This window comes from Pomacea canaliculata, linkage group LG13 (assembly GCF_003073045.1).
Source record: "Pomacea canaliculata isolate SZHN2017 linkage group LG13, ASM307304v1, whole genome shotgun sequence".
NCBI lineage: Eukaryota > Metazoa > Mollusca > Gastropoda > Architaenioglossa > Ampullariidae > Pomacea > Pomacea canaliculata.
Genome location: NC_037602.1, coordinates 11,000,452 through 11,023,348, shown reverse-complemented (window position 1 = coordinate 11,023,348; position 22,897 = coordinate 11,000,452). Strand labels below are relative to the sequence as shown.

At 37.1% G+C, this 22,897-nt stretch overlaps 1 protein-coding gene across 1 annotated transcript; it reads left to right on the top strand.

The window, feature by feature from the left end:
- The first annotated feature begins 1,015 nt into the window (after nt 1–1,015).
- On the top strand, nt 1,016–22,534 carry LOC112554041 (guanine nucleotide-binding protein subunit beta-5-like). Its single transcript, XM_025221620.1, has 10 exons — nt 1,016–1,174; nt 1,590–1,726; nt 4,768–4,809; nt 5,594–5,670; nt 6,657–6,783; nt 8,651–8,794; nt 10,370–10,510; nt 11,547–11,643; nt 16,842–17,008; nt 17,674–22,534. The coding sequence occupies exons 1-10, from the start codon at nt 1,057–1,059 to the stop codon at nt 17,683–17,685; spliced, it is 1,062 nt and encodes a 353-aa protein (XP_025077405.1). The 5' UTR covers nt 1,016–1,056; the 3' UTR covers nt 17,686–22,534.
- Nucleotides 22,535–22,897: the final 363 nt, after the last annotated feature.

The window sequence follows — 22,897 nt, the reverse complement described above, 5'->3', positions numbered from 1 at the left end:
TGTCGACACTTGGCATTCATATCAATTCCGAAAGCACTGGTAAAAGTTCTGTCCCTTGGCCTAACAGACTGCGGGGATCGGCTTTATTCCTTGATTTTATTTCTGTATTGTGTCATGCTTCGATTTGGATAAAAGTGTTTGACCTTAATGTTTAAATGTGTTTCTGCTGCGTTTGCTCTCTTCTTCTGGTTTGCAGCTGGAATGTATTTAATGTTATTTTAAAGTGCGATCGAGCTGTTTGGATCTATTGGCTGCATGGATTCCACTCCCCCGCGCTTCACTCGGTTTGGCAGTAACCTTGGGTTTCGGAAATAAACTAAAGTGACGATCACCTTTTTTGCGGTCTGATATGATAACATTTATCGATATATTCTAGGTATTTTCTTATGTCACTATAACCCTTATTCCCTGGAGTCATTACTGTTAAATCACGAATTCTACAGTGATCGCCCGGCCCTTACAACTGGCCAGCACACAGAACCTTACACTCGCACCTATTGCCTGAATGCTTCTATAGCAACTTTGTATATGATTTCTATGCTGTTCTTTGTTCGAGCGCATTGATTACGTACATTGCCTATAGCCAGTGCTCGAACAATGCATGGCTTTATTACCAATTGTTGTAATGGATATACCCATATAACGTCTCAAATTAATAACGGTGGTCGAGTTGGTTCACGCTTTAGTTGCCCGGTGAACGAGTTCAGTTACAAGCTAATAAAAAAAAATCCTTATTCGTTTCAAGCGTGTGTTTATTCTATTTATAACATTTTTGACAACGACAAAATACCAATAGTTATATATTTCAGCACACATGTACGATAACGATCGACTTAAACAGCTATAGTGTTCGATTTTGGAACTCGATCAGGTTAACGCTGCAAGCCTACCCATGTTATAAGCGCGACAATTTTATATCATATCAAAAGTGACAGTGAATTAAATTTGTTATGACTTGTTTTGATTCTCGTAGCATCTGACTGCTGCCTCAGCAACTGCTGCAGCAGACTACGGATATCAAGTGAGGCATCATCCGGGTTCTGGTTAGCCTGCAAAATGGCGACAGAAGGTCTTAGAGTCGAAAATCCTGAATCAGTTGAAGCTCTCACTCGTGAAGCAGAAGCCCTAAAGGCAAAACTTGCGGAAGAAAAGGCAAAATTGAACGATGTAGACAGTAAGTTCAAACCGAAGACGATTCAGTAATAGTAAACGTTTCGTTGTGGTCACAATTTATAAATAACTCCTTTTTCCGACGAAATGTCGTCTGCAATAGATTTCGTTAGTTTTAAATAGTGAAGACAAAGACTGACAAATGCTTACCGTAAAGGACGAACGAGTGAAAGCGATTCTTGCCTTTAGTTTAATGGGTTTCTGTCACAGTTATTGTGATTCTAGACGGCGTCCAGTTGGGGCAATTTGTTACAATATATATATTACAGAATCAACTAAGACCTAAATAAGAAATCGATTCAGCATTGTTATGTTGAACAACATTGTGTTAAGATGTGTTTGAGTACATAAACTATACATTTATAAATGTGTAATAATAAAATACGTGTGTGTGCGTGTGTGTGCACTGTGCACGACAGTGTGTGATGCCAGCAAAAAGATTGAACTACTGCAGCAACTAAACATCAAACCACGACGAGTGCTAAAAGGCCACCAGGGGAAAGTGCTTTGTATGGATTGGTCATCAGACAAACGACACATCGTCAGCTCCTCACAGGTTTAATTTTAATGTTTAAATATTTTTTAAAAAATCAGCATCATCTCATACTCTTTTTTTTATGTATGATTGTTGCAAAAATCAGTGTAAATGTTTACTATATCATCATTGTTCATGATTTTTCTATTTTTCTTATGTTTTAGTTACATGAAATCCTTACTTGTTTGGGGATGGAGGAGGGAAGACTGCAGTTGTCTTGCTGAACTGCTTGAGCAGCATATAAAACAATAGTGCACCACAGATGACAGATTCCCTAAAATATTGAACATGGTGAATGCAAAGCTTATTTCAATCATTAGTGGACTCATATTTGTAGGATTTTTCCAATGAAATATCATCTTGAATTAATTTAAAAATTTTAAGCAGTGAAGACAAGAACAAGAAATGCTTACCTCAAATGACTTGCTAGCAAAAGCTGTTCTTGTCTTTATTTCAGTTAAGCAGGTGTCAGACGCAGCTAGATTAACTGCTTTTCTAGCTTTTCCTATTCTGTAGGGGTAAATGCAGACTGAGTATAAATAATCATATAACAGTTACATTAGCTAGACACATTTGCAATTTCATGAAAAAGGTTTTAATTGTCTTTTTTATATCTTTGGCTGCTTTTTAGACAGTATTAGGATAAAGGTAATTTTTACATATTTGCTATACAGGGTTTTAGCGAATATTTCGGTTAACGATAAAAAAAAAACTCGGATAACGAACAAAATTTCGGATAACGAACGGAATTTCGACCAGCATGTCATCATCGCGCTCAGATACGATCGGTCGTTTCCTTATCTATGCGCATTCTTCTTATTTAGTGATTGATGTGCTTTCTTTTAATAAGATAATCCTCAATCATGGCTCCAAAGAAGATTAAGAGCAATTAATACTAGTGAGGTAATGACAAGGAAGCGGCCAACAAATGAATTGAAAAAGGAAATGATTTCAAAGTATGAAGGTGGCATGCGTCTGTCGGATATGTGATGTCGTATTACCGAAGAGTTTTACAAAAAAGGCAGAAGCAACAGACACTGGACAAGTTTTTTCCTTTAACCTCAAAGCTACAGAAAAAGGAAGTTATCCCCGATTTTATAATGTCACGTGTGCTCATGGAGGGGGAATCAATTCCACCCCTTCCTCCCCACCTGCTTCCAACCACGCCGTCAAAACGGCAAATTTTCTGATGTTTAAATGCTTTCGTTAATGTTTTTATGTTTATTTAACTCCATTTATATTGCACTATAACTGTTCTCATTAAAACAAATACCTATATAGCCTGTAACTTTCAAATATTAGCAAGTCAACAGGGGCTGGGAACCAATTAAATCTATTTCCTTTATTTCTTATGGAAAAAACTGTTTCGGATAACGAACATTTCGGATAACGAACAGGTTTCCAGAACGGATTAAGCTCGTTAACCGAGGTTCCACTGTACTACTATTTGTGCCAATGTCAAGTAAACCTGAAAAATAAAGTTTCAATAGTTTTTTAAACTCCTATTTATTTCCCATTCTCTTTGTATTGACATAGTTGTTACACTCAGTCTCAGTCTTCTGGAGTGATTGGTGGTGCTGTGGCTAAAGTACCTGCCACCTTGACAGAATTTGGTTTTATGGATTTGGATTTCAGTGCTGATACAACTGTTTCTGTATGTGACACATTTTCATGGGGCTCACCATCAGTGGTTTTCTCAGGGTATTGTAGTTTACCCCATTGTCTGTGTCATCATTCTACTCATCATCATCATCAACCTCGAAAAATAAATAGGCTTGATTTCTGCAACTCCTTGTTTGTTTGGTGTTCTGCATACCTTCTTCAGAAAGTACAGAACTCTGTTGCACGTCTGGTGCTTAGAGCTAAGAAACAGGACCACACCACCCCTCTCCTTCATTTTCTGGACTGTCTACCCATCCATTCTCGCATCCAGTGCTTCTCTTACCTCCCAGCTAGACAACTCCTTGTCTGATGATCTTCTTCTTACTCTTCTTGTCACCAGAACAACAACATATTTCCACAGGATTTTTAGTTATTGTGCAGCGAAACAATGGAACTCTCTCCCGTTCCATATCCGCCACCTACCCACTATTGAATCCTTTAAACGTGCACTGAAAATGCACCTCTTCCATAAACATAACTCCTAACATCCTTTCTCATAATGCTAGTCCTTCTTCATAACCTTCTTTTTGCAGTATCATGTTACTATCAGCCCTCGTTCTTGTTATCTGGTTACTCTTTGTTTTCAGCATTTGATTTTATTCTGTGTTAGTACTGTTGTTTATTCTTTTATAGTTCACATGTTATTTGTTTTTTTTTCTGTCCTTGTATGCTGTCCATGTTTCTTCCTTGTTCTTAAGTGCTAAGAGCTTAAGAACTTCTTAGGAGTGCAAGTATGCACTTTACAAATTTTGTATTTATTATTATTAACGTTTGGGAAATACAGCAGGCTTTTCATTTTGAAAAATGGTATGGATGATGAATATTTCGATAAATGGAGCCCTGCTTCCATTGCTTATCTAGGAATAACACTTACTTTTATTGGGTTATTTGATTTTACTTTCTTTTCCAAAATGGCATATACACATAAATAGCTACCAATCAGTGATGTCACAATATAAAGAAAAAAACAGTTATACTAAACCACTGAAATAAATTTTTAGATTGCTTATAATTGGAGGGAAGTGATCACGCAATGGTAATAGAGTGTGATACAAGTAATAAATTTCAGGATAAGCACATGACAGGGGCAAAATTGCTGGTTGGCTATGCATAATGTCTTCACAAAATGATGTGCATACTTTTTGCACATAGAATATTTGGGCTGCCATTCAGAATGTGCATTTGCAATTACAGCCTTTCTCCACCAAATTTGATTTTTCAGATCAACTTTGGAGTGCCTTTGTTATAGCAGGAGTTAGAAGTGGAGAGGTACTTGAAACATTCAACATCAGAATTTGGGTTATGGAGTTTGGATACCAATTTGTAATTCCTATTGGAACCAGTGAATAAATATGCATATAATTAAAAATACATGCAGTAACCATTTTTTTCCTTTTCAGGATGGCAAAATGCTTATTTGGGATGCATTTACAACTAATAAGGTATCTATTAAGTAATGCTAATAGATTTACTTTTAATGTTTTAAGTAACAACACGAAGAGGTATTTATTACTTGTCACTGCTCTTTACAAAGCATGCTTTGTCACCATCAGTTCTAGTATTTATTGCCAAAATATTGCTTTATATTGATTTATTCACGTATATACACCAGGTGACACTACACATAAAATACTTTAAAGTTTGAATGGTCAGTAAAAGGGGGAGATAAAAATTAAGGTGGTGCCAGTAACTCTGCAACTGCTGGTCACTCATTCTTTTTCTCACCTTTCTCCCAGCATACTCTCTCTTTTTCTTTCTGACATTTCTGTGGGCAAAAAGAATAATCCTGCCAAATTTGTTTAGGATTATACAAACATAGAAACATGGCCACACTCAGCTTTATAAGATTTGGAAAACTCTACCTTGTGTTGTAATTTTTAAATGTAGAAACCTTGCATCATTGTCATCATAAGCAGCAACACCACAATTGTACACAGCACATTTGTATACATGTATAAATGGGCCACAGATTGTTAACACCATGCACATGATTGAAGATCAGAGCTGATACTTTAAAAATTTACTCTACAATCTTCAGGTTTAAACAGTCTAATTCAGTTTAGAGGATTTTTACATTAAGGAAAGTAATATGGGTAATCATTTAAACTGATTAACTGTTTTGGAATATTTTACAATTGTCATTTGTAAGTAGGAAACTTGCCTTCATAATATGCAGTTCACATGTGACAGTCAAAAATAATTCACAATTTTTTTTTTTTTAACTAGGAACATGCAGTCACTATGCCAACAACATGGGTAATGGCCTGTTCCTACGGACCTTCTGGGAGTGTTGTGGCTTGTGGGTAAGCAATTACTTTTTCTGATAAAATTTATCGCTACCATCTGAATGAGTGTAAATCATATTTTAAACTTGTGTGTGTGTGTATATATATATGTGTGTAATTTTTGCTTTTTTCCTTTACCTCTTACGCTGATCTGGGGTTGGAGCTTCTGTTGTGAGGGATGCATGGGATTAAATAAACTATTATTAGCATAAAAACATCTCCACTTTAAACAAAATCTTTCACAGTATAGAATTCCAGATAAGCACATACATACAGGAGATACTGAAGGAAGAGGAAAATGAACTTTAGCCATTTGTTTGCTGACATGTTTTAGTGTATGTTCATGTGTGTGTTATATATGCATTCTGTATTTGTTTCAATTGTGCATTAAGTGTTTTGAGTCTGAAAATAAGAAAATATTTGTAAAGCACTGTGCCTGCTGAACCATGAAAAAATGCGCTATATAAATCTGCATCATGAGTATGATTTTTGTTGGTATTTATGTGTACTTATTTCTCCTTTTGTATGCCAATGATACTGACATACTTGTGGAAACTGCCAATGATATGAAGAAAGCACTGGATTTTCTAAGTGTTTATTGCAAAAAGTATGGTCTGCAGCTTCAATGTAAATTTAAATGTTTTTACTGATGTACTATATATCACCATAATGTTCAAAAAGTGAAATTAAAAATATTGGACAGAGTATTACTTACTGTGTTAGAAAGCCGAAGAAACTCAGAGGTACTGAGTGTTCCCCTAACCAATAACAAGCATGACTACCTTATTCTTTTTGAAGAAGTAAAAGCATCAGTTTTTCTCTCACTCAGCACCCTTTCCATGTTGCCCATATTTTTCACAAAGTGAAAGGAGGACATGTCATCACCAGAGCATTAAGTTCTAAGACAGGAACTTCGACGCATTTTACAGATTTTAAAGAAATGTTAATCTTATATTATTTTACTACAGGTCCTTTAGCAGCTTATTTTAATTATTGTTTTGCAGAGGACTAGATAACAAATGTACCATCTATCCACTTAGTATGGATGAAGACCCAGCCACCAAGAAGAAAGCTGTTGCTACACATACCAGCTACCTCTCTTGTTGCTCTTTTACATGCTCAGACCATCAGGTACGTATCTTTATTTGTTGAGGCAAAGTGTGAAGAAAAAGATGTGTCGTTTCTAGGACATTTCCTCCTTATTCTCAATGGTAACCATTTAACCCATTTATTTACCTAGTAAATGTCCAGTTGCTCTAATTCAACATATCATACATATACAAAAAGTGTGTTTAAAGTTTTACACCTATAAATGCACAATTAAGACATCATAAATCACACAAAAGAGACTCTTTTAGTCACAAAGTTTGCAAACATGTTAATATTTTAAAATTTTCTCTCTATAAATAAATGAAACAAAATAATTCAACAATGTACAAGTTAAACGTAATTCAGATTCATTTAATCATATTTTTACAGTAACTTGCTATCATCTTTCACACATCATTGTTTCATTATTGAAATAAAGAGCATGCTACCTGTTTTTATATAGTAACAAATAGTAAATACAGTAAATTTTCTCTATTAAGACCTACATTTAGAGGAACATTCTAGTGACTGGAAAAATTTTTCAGGAAAAACAGGAAAAAGGCTTTGTGTGTGGTAGTGGCTGGAGGATTTGATGATTTTCAGGCCACAAGTGGCTAGCTTGAAGAATGAATGAAATGTCATAATGTTTACTAGTCATGCCTAACTGGCATGAGAGGGGAGGTCAGCCAAATCACCATTGACAATAGGCTTTGTCACTTGCCACATTTGTGTGAAGGTTACGCCCCTGAGATTGTGTTTAATGCTGACAAAACTGGACTTTTGTATAGAAATTCCATCTAACTCAATGATAATAAAACGCCAAGATGCACCTGGGATAAAAAAAAAACTGCTAAGGAGAGAATCAATGTCTTGGTATGTGTTAGTGCCAGTGATGAAAAACTGAAGCCATTGGTTGTTGTGAGGGGTGCAAGACCAAGATGCTTTCGTGGCTTTGCAAATGTTGGTGTTGATTATTTCAATGACGAAGCATGGGTGAATACCTCTATTTTCACAGAATGGGTCAAAACACTAAAAAAACAGGATGTCCATTTTGAAACAAAAGATTCTGCTGTTTGTGGGCAGTTTTAGAGACATTGAGCATCAGAAAGCTTGTTTCAAACTGCAAATGTAGTTTGTTAATTTGAACAGAATAGTTTGCCAATGAATCCTCATTTGTACAAGTCCCTTGTAATACTGGTTTTGTTTTATGGATATGAAATATAGATTGTGCTTGCTGATATGGAGAGGAGAATCCAGGCAAGAACAAGTGCCTGAAGAGGATGCTGAAGAACATAAAAGGAACATAAAGCCAATGACTTTGTATGAAGCACAGTCGCCACCCCTGTAGGACACCAGGAACAGTCGTGTGTGAGCTAGTCATGTTTGGCCATATGATCTGGCATGACACTCTTTTGAAGACTGTCTTTCAAAATACCTTGGAAGGAGGTTGACGCTGTGGTGGCCAGAGGAAAAAACTTGCTTATGAACGTGAAAGAGTGGACAGGTTCTCCTGTGCAGGACTTGCTCTCCATTGCCTATGACAGGCCTGAGTGGCAGGCCTTGTCAGCTGCCTTGTCTGTCCATGCATGTGCATGGTGCTTCGATTTTGGAGACTGTGTCATGTCATTGGGTGGTATAACATGAGAACCAAAAGCCTACACACTAGCTGGTTTTGCACTCATGTGATGTAGTGTATTTCCTCTAGACAACCTAGCTGTTAAACAAGTACTTGACGTCCAGGAGTATTGAGGAGGGTAAGATTGTGAAAGAGTATGGTTGCCACCCTTATAAAAGCTGGCTCCAAAAAAAGTGAGGGCTCTACTCCTCTACTTTACCTAAAACAAGTTGATGAAATATTAAGACTGCAATTCATGCAAGCTGATGATATGTTCTGTTTTGGTGGTTTTAGATACTTACAGGCAGTGGAGACAGCACATGTGCACTGTGGGATGTTGAAAGCAGTCAGCTAATACAAAGTTTTCATGGTCATGCTGGTGATGTCATGAGTATTGACCTTTCACCCACTGAAACTGGAAACATTTTCTTGTCAGGGGTAAGAAATACTTGGAGGCTTCATCAATCTCTTACTTTTTAATCACTTTTCAGTGTTGCAGCTATAAACTTCAAAGTGTAAACTTCAAGAATAGTATGTGCAATAAAGTTAATACTTGATGATGAAGGCTATTTGAAATCTGCTTAATTCAGATAGTGTTCACAATCAATCTTTCACACTTGACAACCTCATCTATATTTCTCAGGTGTATGTTCTGTCCTCAGGTTTAAGCTGCAGTTTGTTAGACATTTACAGCCTAAAATATATTTTGGCTATTTAACAAGGGTATTTTTAATTACTAATTAGTACTGAGAAGCTGAAACATAATTGGTCTAATAGTGAATGTGTGCTTGTATTTTAATTTTTTAGCTTAAAATATTAAAACTATAAAATCTCTTTTCTGTTCCTTTAATTCTGGTCTTTTTTATATAGATTTTTATGAGGGAAAAAAACTCCAGAATAGTAATTGATTTGGTAGTTATCTGTGTGTGCATATGCCAAAAAAGGAAAAACCTTTATTTTATGGGATTTTATTATTGAATCTGATAGAAGAAAGAATAATCAAATGAAATGTTAAAAACATAATGGTTTGATTCAGCAGATATCTCTACAATAATAGAAGGGGTACAAAAATATAGCAGGACAAAAACAAATTAATTAAAGTGAAAATAACCAGGCTGAAACAAACCTAGCCATGACCTATAGTTTATTGCCTCCTTTCTTTAATGTATAATTCCTATGTGAAAGATGGAATGACTAGGAATGATGTTAAATTCATTGTCTGAATGTGTGTGTGTGTGAGACATCAATAATTTTGTGATGGATTGGTTGATGAATGAAAGGGAGGTCATCTGCAGAGTGAGAAAGTTAAGGAAAAAAAACACATCTGAGGTAAAAGCTTGTATGTCCCGAGCGAAAACAAATAGTTTTTGTTTATTTTTGTTTGATGGAATTTCAACTGTTGCCAGTGACAATATATAAAGTGATATCATTCTAATAATCAGAAATCAACACACATGCTATATGAATGCAGCTTATGTTTTAGCTGCCTTAGCATGTCATCATATACAAGCAGAAAACACAACTTCAACAGTCTTTTTTTTATAAATTTACATAAAATATTACTTTGCATTGTCTCTTCAACATTTTTTAGCATAAATCCATGCTAAAATGAGCAAATGATAACCATCGACAGTTTGGCATTAGCCATAATCAGATCTGATTATCAGATACTTTCATAAGCTCCAAAACACCAAACTGAACGCTTCATTTAGTTGTTGCAGATAATTCATAGCAAAATAATCCCCAAAGGGACCAGAGGCTTCTTCCCTTATTTATTTTTGCTTCTTGTTGACAAAATGTGAAATGAAGCAATACAGCCTAATAATCTTGCACATGTAAGTACATAACAGGAGAAAATTAGTTCAGGACAAAGTCTGGCAAGAAAATCTTTTCAAATACACATTCATCTGATCAAGTTATTTTACTTTTTCAGTATTTATGTTTGTTCTCATGAATATTTGTGTGTGTGTGCAATGGTGCATGTGCAAGTATATGTATTGGTGTTTGTCTCAGGGCTGTGATAAAGTGGCCATGGTGTGGGATATGAGGACTGGGGAGTGTGTGCAGATGTTTGAAGGCCACGAATCTGATATTAACTGCGTAAGATTTTACCCCAGTGGAGATGCCTTTGCCACAGGTTCAGATGATGCTACGGTAAGTGATATAACTTTATATAATGCCATATTAGTGAACTTTATTTTTATTATTACTAATAAGTGCTGTGTTAAGTATATTACTATTCTTAACTCCCTGGTAATACAGTCTGTCATGCTAACCATCATGTAATGACTTCATCTTACACTTTTATAATACCTACATCCCTTCATACCTTCATCCATTGCTTTACATGCTACTCTTGTACCTCATCTTTATGTTGTTCAGTGTGCGTATATACCTCACTGTCCACTGGCTGTTATCTTTCATTTATTATTTGTCTGCACAGAGAGTGCAATCTATTTTAGTCGTAATGCTGCGCATTAAGTTCACATTATTATTGAGGGCATTGTCAGTATGGTTAAGTAGTAATAACACTCTCTTGATAGTAGTAGTAATAACACTCTTAATAGTAGTAGTAATAAATTCTCTTATATAGCACACACTTTCCTTCTGTAAATCGCTTTTGAAATTTATTTTTTCTGTTGTCTGGCACAACTTTGGGTGGTACCCTCTTTCTACATATAGATTTCCTAGATTTTGAAATATACCAGAAAGGGCATGTTTGCAAATTTAGATAATAGTTTGTACTTTACATAGACACTAAAACCAGTGGTCTGTGATTTAGGGTACAGTCTGAAATAAATTTTGAAATAGGTATTTTTCCATAAAATTATTGATTAAAGTAAATGTTTGCATTGTAGTCACTTAAAACTTTTTGGTTTTTTTGCTAGTTCTTTAATATTTTATTATTCTGTAACAGGAAAACACTATAAATCCTGAAAGAATGTTTTGGAGTAGCACTCTGACATTAATGCAGTTCCTTGTGCTTTGTAGAAATATTGTTAAAAAGACAAGATATTAACTCATTGTTAAGACTATGATATTGGCACAGAGGAGTTAAGTTTCTAGGAAAAAATAGATATTCAGTCTTGCATTTTGATGTGTTAACATGTTGAAGAATTTATGACTTTCAAAGATTTTTTTAAATAATGATTTAATTTGAACTTTGTCTTCTTTTTTTTTTTTGAAATAGTGTCGACTGTTTGATCTGCGTGCTGATCGAGAAGTCAATTGTTATCGAAAGGAGAGCATAATTTTTGGTTGCAATGCTGTGGATTTCTCTGTTAGTGGTATGTAGGCATCATGTGGTTTAGTTTTGTTTTTGTTTGTTTTTTTTATCCTGTAAGTGTAAGTCTTATGTTCTTTATTTAATTCCTAAGTATTTTTCATGTCTCATTTGCTTCATAAATCTCAGCTACTGAGATAGTTTGTTGAAGAAGTATAAAACCTGCAACTGCGAAGATACAGCGCAAGATACTGTATTCCTATAATGCTCAGAATCTTTTATTTCTATGAAGCTTAAGTATTGTCGCATATCCACAGGCTAGAACAAATAATGTGTTTAGCATTTTTGTAATACCAGATTACATGTAGGCTGTTACCTCAAAGTTATTTTGCAGTTCAACATGAAGTGAGTTCTCGACACAACAGGTAGCCTATGGTCTAGTATAGTTCTGTGTTTGGCCGCCTCAGAAACAAGCTAGCGAATGCTGTGTGTCTTAGTGAGTTTAACTAGCGGTTTGTTAAATTGGACAGACCAGATTGCAATTCCATAAGAACTTGTTTATCCCCCCTGCTACCCAGCAGAAAAATGGCTGCCCAACATATGTATTCGATATCATGGTATATGGAAATCTATGTGCGCAAGACACATATGGCAGAAATGCCATAGTATGAGCATGGGTGCATTACAATACATTAGAAGTACAAAAAGACAATTGGTTCCCACTTATGTCTTTCTTTGTCTTGGACTGTTTTGCCCATATCTCTTCACGGATACTATACATCCCATTTAAAGGTCCTACATCACAGTTACTTTTACTCGCCCACCGCCAGAGCGGTCAATAATTATGAGGTTTGTTAAAGCCTGTTTTAATTTCTATACTAGCAACACAAAAACCATACCGTTTTCTCATACTGCACAAGTCTTCTAGCTATCTTGTCAATTCCACTTGACCCACTCGAGCCAACGTCAAAGATACTTAATCATGGGTACTTTAGGTGACATATTAGCAGCGAATAGTTTGGTCAATTACTTAGTTGACACGAAATCCGTAGCATTCAGAAGTCACTCAGCCCAAACAACAAAGGAAAGCCTCAGTCTCTTGGTCCTGCATGCACAGAATTGGCATCCCAATGGAAGTTGATGAAACTCTCTTGACAGGACATTGCGCTCCACATAGAATTGCAGACACTTGTAGAATTGTCTGTTAAACAGCCTGAAGATCACTCTGGGGTGTCCCAGTAATTTTGGAGTAGGCATATACAACACAGTTCAAGCTGCTTCAGCTTCTGGAGAAGGAAGAGGCATTGTTGAATCCTTCTTCTTTAACAGCCAGTTGGCTATAAGACTACTTTTTGTTATTATATCTTTTTTGCCTCAGATGTGTGGAATAGCAGCAGGTAAAAAGTTTCTTCAAAACACACATCCTTTATCAAAAGTGTGTTGCTCTCTACCCCTGTGGGACCCCGGGGTATGCTTGCCTAGCAAGCATTGTAAGAATAGGGTCCTGCCATCTCAGCCAGGCATGTCGCTAATGAGGCGACTAAGGTGGACACCTCACCTAGAGGTAAAAATAGGTTGTGGTAGGGCTAACACCTACCATGTAAAAAAAAGCATGTTACAGAAACTAAAACCAGAGAACTCATTCACAGATGGCGGAGGTAAATGAGGCCACGCAGGCGACTGACTAATGACGGACGACAGCCAAACCCGAAAGGGAGCTGGCGCCCCGACAGCGGATTTACTGACAGCCGAGGCAAAAGTGAGGGTGGGGTGCTGGAACGTCCAGACTCTGTACGCCAGACTGGCAGGATGCTCCCAGTTAGTCTAAGGAGTTTGACAACTACAACTTGGAACAATCCTGGGAGTCAGTGAGGTCAGATGGACCGGCACGGGAAAGAGGAGACTAGCGTTCAGGACATACCATCTTGTTCTCAGGCAAGATCAGACGCTCAGCACTCTGAAGGAGTAGTCTACTCCTCAACAAGAAACGGAAAAGGCACTGCTAGAATGGAAGCCTTATGGACCCAGGCTTTTGAGAGCAAGATTTCCATTCAAAGTACACCAACGCTGACAGTGCTAGCCTGCTATGCACCAACAAAATGACTCCGAGGCAGAAGACAAGGATGCTTTTTACGATCAGCTCCAGGCAGCCTCAGAGAGCGTTCCAGCCCACGACATGTTGCTCAATCATCGGCGATCTCAATGCCAAGGTGGGAAGTGACAACACCTGCAGGGAGCATGTCATGGGCAAACATGGAATCGGAACCATCAATGACAACGGAGAGAGACTGCAGACTTTTGTGAAGAAAACAACCTACTGATTGGTGGCACACTCTTCCCACACAAAGACATCCACAAGGCAACATGGACATCACCAGATGGGATCACAAAGAACCAGATAGACCATGTCATCATCAACCGAAAATGGAGGAGCTCACTTCAAGATGTTAGAGCCTACAGAGGAGCGACGTTGCCAGTGACCACACTCTTGTGATAGCCACAGTTTCTCTGAAGCTGCGTCGATCACGAGGAAAACAGGCACGTCAGCAGAGAGTGGACTCCGGCAACTGAAAATCCAGCCACCGAAAGAGCCTTTGCTATGGAAGTAAAGAACAGGTTCCAGGCACTAGGAGACCAAACAAGAGATGACCTTTAGACGACTTCAATCGAGTCTTACGGGAATCAGGAGAGAAAATACTGGGCTTCCAACGGAAAAGAAAGAACAGTGGATCAGAGAAGAGACATGGAAGAAGATTAGAGAGAGAGGAAGTCAGCCAAACAAAGGAATCAACTGCACCAGATCTGAACGCCTGAAGGAACAACTCAGAAAAGATATACAAACTAAACAAAGAGGTAAAGAGGATGGCAAGAACCGACAAAAGATACCACATAGAGAAACTGGCAGATGAGCAGAAAATGCAGCAAGTTAAAATGACCTGAAGACACTGTACAAGATAAACAAACAGCCTAAAACAACGGTTTAAGAACAGTGATGTGCCAGTGAAAGACGTGAACGGTAATGTCGTCGAGGGACGAGGCAAGAAAACTACAGCGCTGGAGGGAGCATTTTGAGTCGGTTCTGAACAGACCAGATCCCCTCAGCTTGCAGACATCCAGCCAGCAGCTATAGACCTTGACATCTGCACAGACCCACCGAGCCTGGAAGAAGTGACAGCAGCAGTCAAGACAATGAAGAGCGGCAAAAGCACCAGGGGCAGATGGAATAAACAGCAGAGATGTTGAAAGCAGATGTGAAATGTGACAGCTCCCAAGCTGACTGAAATCTTCAGGCAAATTTGGGAATCAGGGCAGCTCCCTGTTGCGTGGAAGACAGGACTCATCTTCAAGTTACCCAAGAAAGGAGATCTTGGAGACTGCAATAATTGGAGGTGGCCATATACACTTCTTTCCTCACCAGCAAGGTCTTCAGCAAGATTGTTTTGTTCAAGACTGACGGCAACTCTTGAGAAGACCTCCGACCACAGCAAGCAGGATTTTCGCCCTGGGCGATCTGCTCGAACACATCTTCATTCTGCGACAGATTCTGGAGCAGCTAGCAACGAATGGAACACACGCTGTACATCAATTTCATCGACCTGGAGAAGCGCTTTTGACAGCATCCACCGCGAGTCCTTGTGGAAGATCCTGAGCATTACGGAGTCCTGCAAACTTGTTCAGGTCATTGCATGCTGTACAGCGATTCTCAAATCCCAGGTGTCTGTGACACGGAGCTCACAGACCCTTCAACGTCCGTACCGGGGTGAAGCACGGGCTGCATTCTGTCGCCGTTCTCTTCTCCTGGCCATGGACTGGATCATGAAGACTTCACCGACGTGAGAGGAGAGGGACTCAGATGGACCATGACTATGACAGCAACAACAGCGCTGGAAGACTTGGACTTTGCCGACGACATTGCCCTGCTGTCCAACACCGCCACAAGACATGGCAGGAAAAAACAAAGGCCTTCTGGAGAAAAACAGCTGGAACCTTTGGCTTGAAGGTCAGCACAAAGAAAGCGAAACAGTTTGAGAGTGAACGCCAGAGTCCAAGACAGCATCAAACTAAATGGAGAAGAGATTGAGGAAGTTTGACAGTTTTTTCCTATCGTTTGGGTCCAAAATGTCAAACCCGGGGATGCGGAGTGGAGATTCGAGACCCGACTGGCGAAAGCTAAGTGCAGGCCTTCGCCTTCACTCATCAGGAGACATGGAAGGCAAAAAACATCAGCCAGAAGATCAAGCTGAGAATCTTCAAGTCAAATGTGATCAGCACCCTCCGTTACGGATCAGAATCTTGGACAGATGACCAAACCATCAAGTAACAAGCTTGACGTCTTCCAAACAGATGCCTCAGGCGCATACTTAACATCTTTTGGCCAAACACCATCACCAACGAGAACTCCACGAAGAACTGAAACCGAGTCCATCACCACGCCAGGTTCAACGAAGGCCGTTGGCGATGGATTTGGACATGTGCTCCGCCAGCAGACAGCAGACCTCTCCAGAGTCTCCTACGATGGACCTCCAGACGGCCGAAGAAAACGAGGCCGCCCAAAGGAAACTTGGAGAAGAACAGTGGAAAGGGAGATGAAGGGAAGGGCTGGACATGGGTGTCACCTAGGAGCGGGCTTTCAGCCGATCGACATCGGTGGCGGCGACATTCTGGTTGAGGCCTTATGTGCAACCTGATGCCACGAATCCCCAAAGGGAATAGCAAGATAGATAGTTCTGCTCTCTAGCTCAGTTTTTCTCTTTATTCATTCATTTGAACAAGTGACAGGCGTTTTGGTGTATGTTTACAACAAGGATGCCACCACACAGATGCCAGCTAGTTACAACCCAGCCTTGCATAGATCTAGCCTGTTTTATTCTCAGGGGCTATAAGAACTGTTGCCTCAAATGAATATTGCTACAAAGGAGGCTTAAGAGTGAGTGAAGTAATTGTATGGGTATATGGGATGTGACAGTATGTTGCTTTATTTATTGCTTGAAGCTTCAAACAAAGAATAATTTCTATATCTATTGTAAAGAGAAGTAGACAATAAAGATATGTTTTACTTTGATTTTCAAAGAGCACATGATCTCAGTAATGGGTCTAAAATGTAAAGCTGTTGAAAGACAGCATGCTAGAAAATGTAATATTCATTGTCTGTTTTTATCTTTTGTTACGGACGCTATCTGAAGAGGAAAAGTTAGCCACAAACATTGATATGTCCCTTTTATTTAGTGAAGCAATGTTAATAACAGCAGTCTTTCTATTTAGGACGCTTGCTGTTTGGGGGCTACAATGATTACACTGTCAACATATGGGATGCCTTAAAGGGCACTCGAGCTACTATTCTTTATGGGCATGACAATCGAGTGAGCTGCCTGAGAATTTCTCCAGATGGCACCTCTCTGTGCACTGGAAGCTGGGACTATACATTGAGAGTAAGTATAAGACACTAGTTTTGAAAGAAATACATGTTCAGGTTTGTACATTAAGGCAGTCCCTAGCCCTGGTGATATATGAACCTTAATAAATTTTGTAAAAGTTATGGAAATTATACAAGCAGGTCACATTTATTCTTACATTAAATAAATTCCTTTTTTGCCTTGTTATGCAGCTTTAACTGTAACCCCCAAAAAAGTGGTCACAAAATAAAGTTATGATATCTAGACTTTTTGTCATAATTCTTCATACATGATTCACTTATGGTATTGAAAATCAATTTGCATTGACTGTCATGATATGTCATTTAGTGATATGTAGTCATAGGGAATCTTCAAAATCTTGAAAGAAGTAGCTCTTTAACATAGTCTTTAACCCTTAACATTTTATGATAGAGGGGTGACTGTAGCAAGTGGTTAAGCAGGTTGGACTTCCGATCCCCTTTTAGAAGAGACTTTTAAATGTTGACTTTAATGGAGTGAACTTTAGTGAGTAAAAGTCACTCAGATGAAGCTGATGTTGCTATAAAGAAAGTAAAATACATTTCTTACAATTATAATTTACCCAACTGCTCACAATTTGTAAAAATTAACATATGATCATATTATAATATAAAATGCTTCTAAACCCAGTGATTTTACTATTGTGAAATGTTATTTGGCAGGTATGGGCATGAGGAAGCAAGAGGACTGGAGGAAATGATGTGAACTTCCATGCAGGCATCTGACATTTGCATGAAGGGAAAACATTCACACACTGTAGTTTGTAACACAGGAGAGCTCATGCCCTTGCTGTTTAAAAAACTTCAGATACAATGGTCAGCGTAGAAGTCACAGGCAGTGAATGTCATAGATTGTTATCAGAATATGTTCCCACAGATAAAGACAGTGGAGAAAGGGCAGTAAGTGTCCTGGGGCAAAGTTTGTTAACCTGCCAGTCATTTTTTTTTTTTGAAGAGTGACTCTTGGCTGCTTATATGCATGTCCTTGTGGTCTCTTAACAAGCTGATGCACAATATTTGAGTTAGGTATTTGGGACTTGAGTTTTGTTTGTTTGTTTTATGCATTTAGTGCCATGTCCATTGAATATTTTCTGTGTATGTGATGACTCAGGGTAGCATCAAGCATCTGTATCTATTTTCACAGACAATCAAGTTTTGATTTGTACAATTGTCTCTTGCTCTTATGAAAACAGTACATCACTCAAAATAGTAAAGTGCCCCCAAATTGTATCCACATAGCTGATCTGTTGGAGCATGTAGCATTTCATAACTTCTACTTAAATCTGTGCTCAGACATTTTTTTGTCAAAACATAGTTGGTAATGGTATATGTGCAGGCAGTTCTTTCCACTCCCACTCCATACTGGGCAAAGTTAAATGTTACATCTTTTTCACTAAATAACATTACCGTGCTTAAAAAACTTGCACTAGAGGGGCAATATAAGAGATGAGCAACCCTTTTTATAGTATGACCTCTGAATATTCTTAGGTAATGGATCTTTTCAAATGAAGATGTGCACATCATTCCATAAATAAGGAGATTGTGGTGTTTGGGGTCTTTGTTGTTGTTTAACTCTACAGTGTCCACGAACATTGATATAGTGCAAGAAACATGACCTTACTACTTGGTGCATTGTGGAATACAGCCATCATTTTTTTTTTTTTTTTTGCTATTATATCTTGTATGTGAAATTACAGCCCGCAGTCCCATTCTTTTTCAGCTATCTGATATATATTTTTTTAACACAACTCCAGGTATTGCAAAAAGGGAGATAATATCATAGTTTAGTTTATTCCTTGTTGCTCCTCTGAGGAGCATAGGGCCGCAACAACACCTCACGAGCCTGTTAGGTGAATGGGACACTTCTCATCATATTGCAGTTTCAACATTATAAGAATAATAATGGTCTCAAAACAAAGAGTTCATTGGTTTTTTTTCAAGGTGAATGGTGTCAGCATAGATGTAGTCACTACATGTCAGGGAGGTCACATCAACACAGTGGCAGCGGAGAAAATAGATGAAGTAATTGTCTCATGACTTTTTGTGTTTTACTCTCGGTGTAGCCTAAAGCAGACAAAAGCCTTTTTTTAACTCTACTCTCATAATACTCTTTCATAATGTTTTGTTGTTTTAGACCTGTGCCCACCCTTTTTATTTAAATTTTGTTTACTATGTGTTGTCCATGTTTAGAGTTTAATCTCTTTGGACTGTTAATGATATTATTATTCTTTTATACCATTGCAGTATTTATTTTATTTGTAAAACTGTTTAATATATTTGAATTATATGATCTGCACATATATTATTTTGTGTCACATTACACAAAAAGAATTGCTTTGTAATTTGATTTATAAAGTTATGAAGACAAGAAAGCATCTGGTCAAAGTGTTGATTTGAAATCTGTCAAACTTGCTAATACCATTAATTTAAATATCTTTTTTCACTTTAAATGTCATGTGTAAACATTTCTGGCTTTTTCATCCCTGCATATTTGATTAAGAGGCAGGTTTGCACAGAGATGTAAAGTCTAGAAAATTTTGGGAGGGCAGCACAGTGCATGTGAGCAATTTCCACAAATGAAAAATGAAAGTCACTCAAAAAAGAAACTGCTGGAACAAATTTCTTTTTGACTATAGAATATTCTTCAACATTTTATTCAAAAAAGATGGAACTGAAATACAGTGAGACCTGTAATGTGTAAAACCTTTGACCAGTGACTTCTCCCATCTTGGCACACTTGGTTTGCACAGTTTGGTTTTGAAGAGAAAACAATCTCTTATCAGTAAACATCTAAATGTGATCAAGTAGAGAGATTTTTAGGCTAAAATTCCTTTGCTTTTCAGAAGGCAGAGAGTTTTCTAGCAATATTGATTGTGAAATAGTGGAATACTTATTTTTGTCACTTGGTATAGCCAGAAAAACAAAATTGTTGCGGATATCCTACATGCATGAATTTGTTGTAAGTTTTCATATGTCACAACTTGTATTTTAAAATGAAGTAGACGATAAGTGTAGTCATTTTATTAAACAAAATTAAGTCTTATTTATAATGTCTTATGAAAGAATGTCAAAATTAATACAAGTTAGCATGAAATTGTGGTTGCAAGATTCAGATTTTTAATGTATCGTTCTGCAATGACCTTCCCAACTTTTTTCTGATATCCTTTCCCATCTTAAAGTCTAACAAATATGAAAGTGGTTTTGGAAAAAGTGCAATATTCTTTGGTGATACCTGTATGAATTCTGAAGAGGTTTTGCCATAAAAAAAGGAGAAGACAAAAAAGCAGGTTCATTTTTGTGTTAAGGTTTATTTCTGTGTTATGAGTTTGGATTTGTTTCCTTTGGTATGTGCCATGTGCTGTCAGGGTGGAGAACTGACATTCTGTACATAAGGCTAGTAGATTTTACATTAATACTTTCAAAGATTTTGTTCTGCTGTCAGTCAACTATTTTCATTTTCCATACAGAAATTAGTGTTAAGTCTAAATGATCTAAAATAAATGTTATTTGGCTGTGATACAATGCTTGATGCTACTTTTCAGAAGATGAAAAAAAAAAAAAACCGATGGCAATCTGCATTCAAGTGGGTCTTACTATGCTAAGGTACTACAGAATATCAAGAGGAATCAAATTTTGCAACTTCTACCTATAGTTTAAAAAAAAAGAAAAGTTTGTTAAATAGTAACATCAATGTGATTAACTACAGATGTAGTAGCAGTCTATGTTTGTCATTTTATTATGGACATTTTTGTTTGAAATGACCAGCAAAATATCATTACCACTTTTTATGTTGTTAAGAGGTATGTTTCGAAACTGCCATGATGAGTGTTCAAACTTTTGTTGGTCAGCACTTCCTACACCATGGATTTTACTCACTGCCAAACATTTAAGAACAGCATAAGGACAATGAATGTTATTTGTTTGTAGTTTGTGATATTTAAAAAGCAGCTAGGAAAGTTGTTTTGTTGCATTTTTAAGTAGCTTTCCTAGCACACCAACATGTCAGAATCTTCTTGAACAAAGTAATACAACCTGTGTAGAATTGTTGATGAATTATACTTGTTTCACAACACATGCATTCTAGTATTTGTATCTTCAGTGTCATTATTTTAGACAGCCTTTCTGTGATGTTATATCCAACAATGTGCATATTTTTCTTTTCTATTTTCATGATGATGGTAGCATCCTGTCAAGAGTAATAAATTGACAAATGGTGGTGCATAGTGTGATAATGTTGCTCTGTAAAATTCCATTAGGTAGCCACTAATATGTATAGATTTACTACAGAACAACTGAAATCTTTCTTGCCTAAATCCTCAAAGAATGTAATGATTAGGAATTTAGCCAGATATCCTTCTGAATGGGAAAGTAAAGGATAAATAAAAATGGCACTAAATTGGATATTGATGTTCTAATTCTTTTCTTCTCAAAATGTCTAGTCACTGAAAAATTGTTTACTGGCAATCACATTTAAACCTTTCTTAATGATGTCCAACAAAATATGAAATTTCACATGACATTTTGTTCTCTATTGCATTTTACAGATCAATCTGGATTTCAAGTGTATCATATTTTAAACAGTGTAGCTGCTTTTGCTTGATCACTGATAATAATTGTTAGTGATTTATGCAGTTCTACTGGAATGCAGATATTGTTATGCAGCTGTGGAAGTAACACTTTGAAATTATCACTCTTTTCTAATAAGATTAAAAACTACGAACTTTCAAGCAGGAGAACTCATTATTTTTGTTCTATTAAATATATTTTTGTTTAGTTCTAATGTACTATTTTATGAATAGTATAAATCATGGTTTTAGGATGTAGATCTGAATCTTAGGGTTCTGCCTCTAATATTGTTTTGTGAAGAGTGCATGTAGCATCAACATCCAGTCCTAGTAGTTTCTTGCAACAGTGTTTCCACTTTTTCCAGGGTGTATTTTGATCCAGAATCACATGGCACAATCCCTTGGTGCTTAGGTGTGATTCTGAGGAAGCAATTCTTTGAGTGGAAAAATTCATAACATCCACATTTTTTTTATTTATATTCAGCTTGTTTGTCTGGCCCTTGAGAAGACTTTCAAAAATATTGTTTGATCTTAATTCTGATACATTTTGCCTGAAACATTATGCAAAGTGTTCTAGTCTCTAGACTAAAGGTATGTAAACTATTCTTTTATCCTTTTTTGTCTTGTTCATCCAGTGCAAGAGTGAAAGGAAAGCCATTTGTCTGCTGTTCATCATTTCTTCACTTGGAAATTGTATAGTTTGGTCTCATTATTAAGAATCCATTTGTAATCATGACAAATGCTTCCTGCATCTTACATCTACCTGGCACTTTTGACAGCACTTTACATATATTTCTGTGTTTTGTGCCAGCATGTTAACTTTAAAAGTCACTTGGTTTTCATTCTGATATACAGCCGTTGTCAGTTGAGATTTAGTCACATTTATTAACCGTCTCATTGAAAGATAATGTTATTTAGTATGTAAAATTATGAAATGCAATAAAATGGGAAAAAAATTGTGTTAATATTTATTAAGCCAGCTTTTGAACATGGGTGAAAAGGGAAGTGTGAATGCACATAGCAAGTCATGGCTGCAGGAACAATTATAACCTGAGAGCAATATTTTGCTTTGTCTTCCCACTTTTTTTTGGAAAAATATGTACAGACATGCTTTGAATGGTTAACCAAAAAGACACATCCCTTACAATTTTCCAGCATGAAATTTAACAGTATCAAATCCCAGGCCACATCCATTTAGCAGGGCAGATATAAAACACATTTGTGTATAATTTTTGCTTGCCCTTTTTAATAAGCACTTTTGGTGCTCTACAGTCTACACGATGACGAAAGCTTGCAAATTTTCAACTTTTGTCCTGCATAGA